We start from the raw sequence: 6,598 nt of genomic DNA, 5'->3' as shown, positions 1-6,598 counted from the left end.
GTTGATGGTGGGGAATTCGGCGATGGTAATGCCGTTGAATGTCAAGGGGAAGTGGTTAGATTCCCACTTGTTGGAGATGGTCATTGCCTGGCACTTGGCTGGCGCAAATGTTACTTGCCGCTTATCAGCCCAAGCCTGGATGTTGTCCAGGTCTTGCTGCATGCGGGCACGGTCTGCTTCATTATCTGAGGAATTGCGAATGGAACGGAACACTCTGCAATCATCAGCGAACATCCCCATTTCTGACCTTATGATGGGAAGGTCATTGATGAAGCAGCTGAAGATGGTTGGGCCTAGGACACTGCCCTGAGGAACTCCTGCAGCAATGTCCTGGGGCTGAGATGATTGGCCGCCAACAACCACTACCATCTTCCTTTGTGCTAGGTATGACTCCAGCCACTGGAGAGTTTTCCCCCTGATTCCTATTGACTTCAATTTTACTGGGACTCCTTGATGCCACATTCGGTCAAATGCTGCCTTGATGTCAAGGGCATTCACTCTTACCTCACGTCTGGAATTCAGCTCATTTGTCCATGTTTGGACCAAGGCTGTAATGAGGTCTGGAGCCGAGTGGTCCTGGCGGAACCCAAACTGAGCATCGGTGAGCAAGTTATTGGTGAGTAACTGCCGCTTGATAGCACTGTCGACGACACCTTCCGTCACTTTGCTGATGCTTGAGAGTGGGCTGATGGGGCGGTAATTGGTCGGATTGGATTTGTCCTGCTTTTTGTGAACAGGACATACCTGGGCAATTTTCCACATTGTCGGGTAGATGCCAGTGTTATAGCTGTACTGGAACAGTTTGGCTAGAGGCGCAGCTAGTTCTGGAGCACAAGTCTTCAGCACTACAGCCGGGATGTTGTCAGGGCCCATAGCCTTTGTTGTGTCCAGTGCACTCAGCTGTTTCTTGATATCACGCGGAGTGAATCGAATTGGCTGAAGATTGGCTTCTGTGATGGTGGGGATATCGGGAGGAGGCCAAGATGGATCATCTACTCGGCACTTCTGGCTGAAGATGGTTACAAACGCTTCAGCCTTGTCTTCGCCATTGTCCACCTCCACCCATCTGCTGCTGAATCCCTCATTCATGCCTTTGTTAACGCAGGACTCAATTATTTCAATGCTGTCTTGGCCGACCTCCCACCCTCCACCCTCCATAAACTTCAGTTCATCCAAAACTCTGCTGTCCGTATCCTATCCCGCACAAATTCACGTTCACCCATCACCCCTGTGCTTGCTGACCTACATTGGCTCCCAATGCCTCAAATTTAAAATTTACATCCTCATGGTTAAATCCCTTTCATGACCTTGCCTCTCCTCATCTTTGTAACGTATTCCAAGCCTATAACCACTCCCAAACTCTTCATTTCTCTTGTGCGTCCCTTTACCTTTCAACCCACCATTGATGGCTATGCCTTCAGCTGCCCAGGCCCCATACTCTGGAATTCCTTCCCTAAACACCTCTGTCTCTCCACCTCCCTCAGTTCCTTTAAGATCCATCTTAAAACCCACCTCTGATTAAGATTTTGATCACCCTTCCTAATATCTCCCCCTTTGGCTCGATATCCATTTTTTAATTAAGTCTCTGTGAAGTACTTTGGGTTGTTTTTCTATGTTGAATGTGCCATGTAAATGCAAGTTGTTGTTCCTGGCACCTTTTACAATAATTCTTCTTAGATTGTTCTTGACTTCCTTATTCAACCGCTTTGGTCTTGGTCTTACTATTTTTCCCTTTATCTCACAAAGATCTCACAGACTTCTCCATGGTCTTCAGAATTTTTTTAAACCCATTTTTCTTTTGTTGCCTGATTTTCCAGTTCTGGTTCTCACTTTAACTTCTCCAGAGATAAATTCTATGATTTAGCATTCCGACGCAGAGCATTATGTTACACTGCTTCCCTCCAGAGTTAGATTGGGACCTGACATTCGCTTTACCACAACTGCTAAGCAGAAATCACTTTGCAGTAGTGCTAAAGTTGCTGGGACTGAAAGGCCCACTTGTTTTTCTTACAAAAACAGATGTGAAGGTACCAGGATGAATGAAGAAAGAAAACAATTGCAAATGATAGGAACAAATTGAAGCAGAATACAATTGAATTAGGGAATCCATTAGAATCATAGAAAGTTATGGCACAGAAGGAGGCCATTTGCTCCATCGTGCCCCTGCCGGCCGAAAAAGAGCTATCCAGCTTAATCCCACTTTCCAGCACTTGGTCCATAGCCCTGTAGGTTACGGCACTTCAAGTGCACATCCAAGTATTTTTTAAATGAGTTGAGGATTTCTGCCTCTACCACCCTTTCAGGCCGTGAGTTCCAGACCCCAACCACCCTTTGGATGAAAAAAAATTCTTCTCAGCTCTTCTCTAATCCTTCTACCAATTACTTTCAATCTATGCCCCCTGGTCACTGACCCCTCTGCTAAGAGAAATAGGTCCTCCCTATCTACTCTACCTAGTCCCGTCATAATTTTATATACCTCAATTAAATCTCACCTCAGCCTCCTTTGTTCCAAAGTAAATAACCCCAGTCTCTGCAATCTTTTCTCATAGCTAAAATTCTCGAGCTCTGGCGACATCCTTGTAAATCTCCTCTGTACCCTCTCTAGTGCAATCACATCTTTCCTGTAATGTGGTGACCAGAACTGTACGCAGTACACAAGCTGTGGCCTAACCAATGTTTTATACAGTTCTAGCATAACCTCCCTGCTCTTATATTCTATGCCTTGGTTAATAAAGGAAAGTATCCCGTATGCCATTTTGTTCTACAATCACAGAGTGGACAAACTGGGACCAAAAAAAAACCTCTATTTCACATAGAAATATTTCCAAAGTTTCTTTCAGACATAAACATTCTTCGCAAACGTTGAGATTTGAACTAGAATTCTTACACAGTCCTGCGTCACATATAAATAACTCTAATCATAAATAATTCAGGTTTAAATTCACCCTAATAGATACTGCTGACTGAGATTGTTTCTTGTTATTAGCATGTCAGAGAATGGTTGAAACAGCCACACCGAGCATCAAGATCCAGACATTCTTATTTGTTGGTGGACCAAATACCAAGGTTAATATTTCACTGCTTAAGCATTAGTGTCCAGAGTCGATGTTTATCAGGCTCGCTCCAATTTGATTTTATCTCAACTGCACAAAAAGGGCATTGATATGTCTGATAATCTGAAGACTCTAACTGCTGTATATATATCAGCACATAATTGCAATTCATAGTTTAAGATTTCTCCTTGTTTAATCAGACCTAAACCACTCAAGAATCAGAGGGGAAGTGAAGCAGTTAATGTGTAACAGGACTTAAGAGAAACAGCTTGTAGCTACACTTAATAACTTGCTTATTAAAGAAAGTCAGTTGAACAGTGGGCACAAGGATCAACATGATTCATCTAAAGTGTGACCGCAAGGTGCTGGTTGGAGTTTTCTGTAGCCTTGCTACCACAATTCTTTGGGGTGCCTGCTTTTGGCAGCTTGCAACCAAATTTAAATCAGGTAAGAAGTACAGGTGCTTTGATTTTCCTTATCAATTTTCTCCCCCATCTTCGTCTCCTGAAGTTGCTGACTCATGCTGGAGTACATTTCTACAGGTCCTCCAGTACCTTGCCATGCTTGGATTTATTGTTGAGGAACCGTGGAAGACTTTTTCAGACACAGATGAGTTGAAGGGCTGCTTTCCGCTTTTCAGATACCTTCCTGAAGGTCCTAGTGGAGGAAATGAGAGCAAGGCGGAAGCAGCTGTTACTGTGAGGCCAGAATGAAGCAGGCGTGGACAGAGATGTCTGAAAGGGTCAGTGCCACCAGCATCACCCCCAGGACCTGGGTTCAATCCAGAAAGAGGTTGAATGATCTCACAAGTGCAGCTCAATGTGGAGACATTGAACAAAGGATGACCAATCCAAGGGGATTGTGTGGCGAGATCACTGTCAACCTGATTGTAAAGTATACAAGGCAGCATCTCAGAAAGACTAAAGGATATTCGGTTGAGACTCTCCTGGGGATGTAAGGATCTTTCTAAATTCTGTGAGGTACATTCTTCCACTGTTCCTTTGTAACCAGAATCCTATTTCTGATATTAGTGGAGAGGCTGGTGTGTATGTGTCTCAGAGGTTGCTTCCTCTCATGGGACCAGCACAGAGGTACACTTTATCAGCTCCCTGCAGAAACATTCATCTATGCAGGTGTCATAAGATTTAGGTTAGTTATGGAAAAGTACAAGGAGCAATCTAGAGTAAAAATACTTAATTGGAGAAGGGCCAATTTCACTGGGTTGAGAGCGGATCTGGCTGGGTAAATTGGAATCGAAGATTGGCAGGCAAAACTGTAATCGAACAGTGGGCAGCCTTTAAAGAGGAGATGGTTCAGGTACAGTCTAGGTACATTCCCATGAGGGGGAAAGGTAGTGCGACCAAAGCCAGAGCTCCCTGGATGATGAAAGAGATAGAAAGTAAGATGAAGCAGAAAAAGGGGGCGTATGACAGATGTCAGGCTGAATATAGAAACTACAGAAGAAGAAGTGAAAAAGGAAATAAGAGGGGCAAAGAGAGAGTATAAGAATAGACTGGCGGCCAATATAAAAGGGAATCCAAAAGTCTTCTATAGGCATATAAATAGTAAACGGGTAGTAAGAGGAGGGGTTGGGCCGATTGGGGACTGAAAAGGAGATCTATACATGAAGGCAGAGGGCATGGCTGCGGTACGAAATGAGTACTTTCAATCTGTCTTTACCAAGGAAGAAGATGTTGCCCAAGTTACAGTAAAGAGGGAGGCAGTTGAGATACTGGATGGGGTGAAGATTGATAAAGAGGAGGTATCAGAAAGGCTGGCTATGCTTAAAGTAGATAAGTCACCCGGTCCGGATGGGATGCATCCTAGGTTGCTGAGGGAAGTAAGGATGGAAATTGCGGAGGAACTGGCCATAATCTTCCAATCCTCCTTAGATATGGGAGTGGTGCCAGAGGACTGGAGAATTGCAAATGTTACAGCCTTATTCAAAAAAGTGTGTAAGGATAAACCCGGCACTATAGACCAGTCAGTTTAACCTCGGTGGTAGGGAAGCTTTTAGAAACAATAATCCAGGACAAAATTAATAGTCACTTGGACAAGTGTGGATTAATAAAGGAAAGCCAGCACAGATTTGTTAAAGGCAAATTGTGTTTCACTAACTTGATTGAGTTTTATGATGAGGTAACAGAGAGGGTTGATTAGGGCAATGTGGTTGATGTGTATATGGACTTTCAAAAGGCGTTTGATAAAGTGCCACATAATAGGCTTGTCAGCAAAATTGAAGCCCATGGAATAAAAGGGGCAGTGGCAGCATGGATACAAAATTGGCTAAGTGGCAGGAAAAAGAGTAGTGGTGAACGGTTTTTCAGACTGGAGGAAGGTATACAGTGATGTTCCCCAGGGGTCGATACTAGGACCACTGCTTTTTTTTATATATATTAATGACTTGGACTTGGACTTGGGTGTACAGGGCACAATTTCAAAATTTGCAGATGACACAAAACTTGAAAGTGCAGTAAACAGTGAGGAGGATAGTAATAGACGTCAAGAGGACAAAGACAGGCTGGTGGAATAGGCAGACACATAGCAGATGAAATTTAATGCAAGGAAGTGCGAAGTGATACATTCTGGCAGGAAAAATGAGGAGAGGCAATATAAACTAAATGGTACAATTCTAAAGGGAGTCCAGGAACAGAGGGACCTGAAGGTATATGTGCACAAATGTTTGAAAGTGACAGGACAGGTTGAGAAAGCGGTTAAAAAAGCATACGGGATCCTGGACTTTGTAAACAGAGGCATTAGAGTATTAAAGCAAGGGAGTTATTTGAACCATTATAAAACACTGGTTCGGCCACAACTGGAGTATTGTGTCCAATTCTGGGCACCGCACTTTAGGAAGCACGTGAAAGCCTTAGAGAGGGTGCAGAAAAGATTTACTAGAACGGTTCGAGGGATGAGGGACTTCAGTTACTTGGATAGACTGGAGAAGCTGGAGTTGTTCGCCTCAAGCAAAGAAGGTTGAGAGAAGATTTGATAGAAGCATTCAAAATCATGATGGTTTTAGATAGAGAGAAACTGTTCCCGTTGGCAGAAGGGTCAAGAACCAGAGGACATAGATTTACAGTGATTGGCAAAAGAACCAAAGGCGACATGAGGAAAAACTTTTTTACACAATGAGTATGTCTGGAATGCATTGCCTGAAAGAATGGTGGATGCAATTGTGGCTTTCAAAAAGGAATTGGATAAATATTTGAAGGGAAAAAATTTGCAGGGGCTATGGGGAAAGAGTGGGGGAATGGGACTAACTGGATTGCTCTTACAAAGAGCTGGCACAGGCTCGATGGGCCAAGTGGCCTCCTTCTGTGCTGTAACAGTTCTATGATTCTATTCTATGACTAGGCTGCCAAGGAGCCCATGACAAAGAGTCAACCTGTCATGTGTCCAGCCTAGGAATTAGGGGCCTCGGGAGAACGTCCACCTCCATCCCAAGACGCTCATAATATTTTGCAGCAGCCATCTACATCTTAGACTTCATGTCCTCAGGTGGCACTTAGAAGAAATGTTATAATAGGATGGGAAAATGGTTG

The 6,598-nt window shown here is 43.8% G+C and overlaps 1 protein-coding gene across 2 annotated transcripts in view; it reads left to right on the top strand.

Annotated features, from left to right (window-relative positions):
- Window positions 1–3,361: 3,361 nt before the first annotated feature.
- Window positions 3,362–6,598, top strand: part of adgrg7.1 (adhesion G protein-coupled receptor G7, tandem duplicate 1) — a 33,664-nt gene continuing 30,427 nt past the window's right edge. Inside the window, exon 1 of one of the 2 annotated variants that reach the window (XM_067993107.1) lies at window positions 3,362–3,500. In XM_067993107.1, the coding sequence (XP_067849208.1) occupies window positions 3,389–3,500 (112 nt within the window). In that variant the 5' untranslated portion in view covers window positions 3,362–3,388. The remainder of the gene's footprint in view (window positions 3,501–6,598) is intronic. The other variant, XM_067993104.1, reaches the window with a different exon arrangement.

This window comes from Heptranchias perlo, chromosome 11 (genome assembly GCF_035084215.1).
Source record: "Heptranchias perlo isolate sHepPer1 chromosome 11, sHepPer1.hap1, whole genome shotgun sequence".
In the NCBI taxonomy this organism is placed as follows: Eukaryota; Metazoa; Chordata; class Chondrichthyes; order Hexanchiformes; family Hexanchidae; genus Heptranchias; species Heptranchias perlo.
Note: the sequence above shows the minus strand (reverse complement) of the source record. Positions and strands in the feature narration are given on the sequence as shown.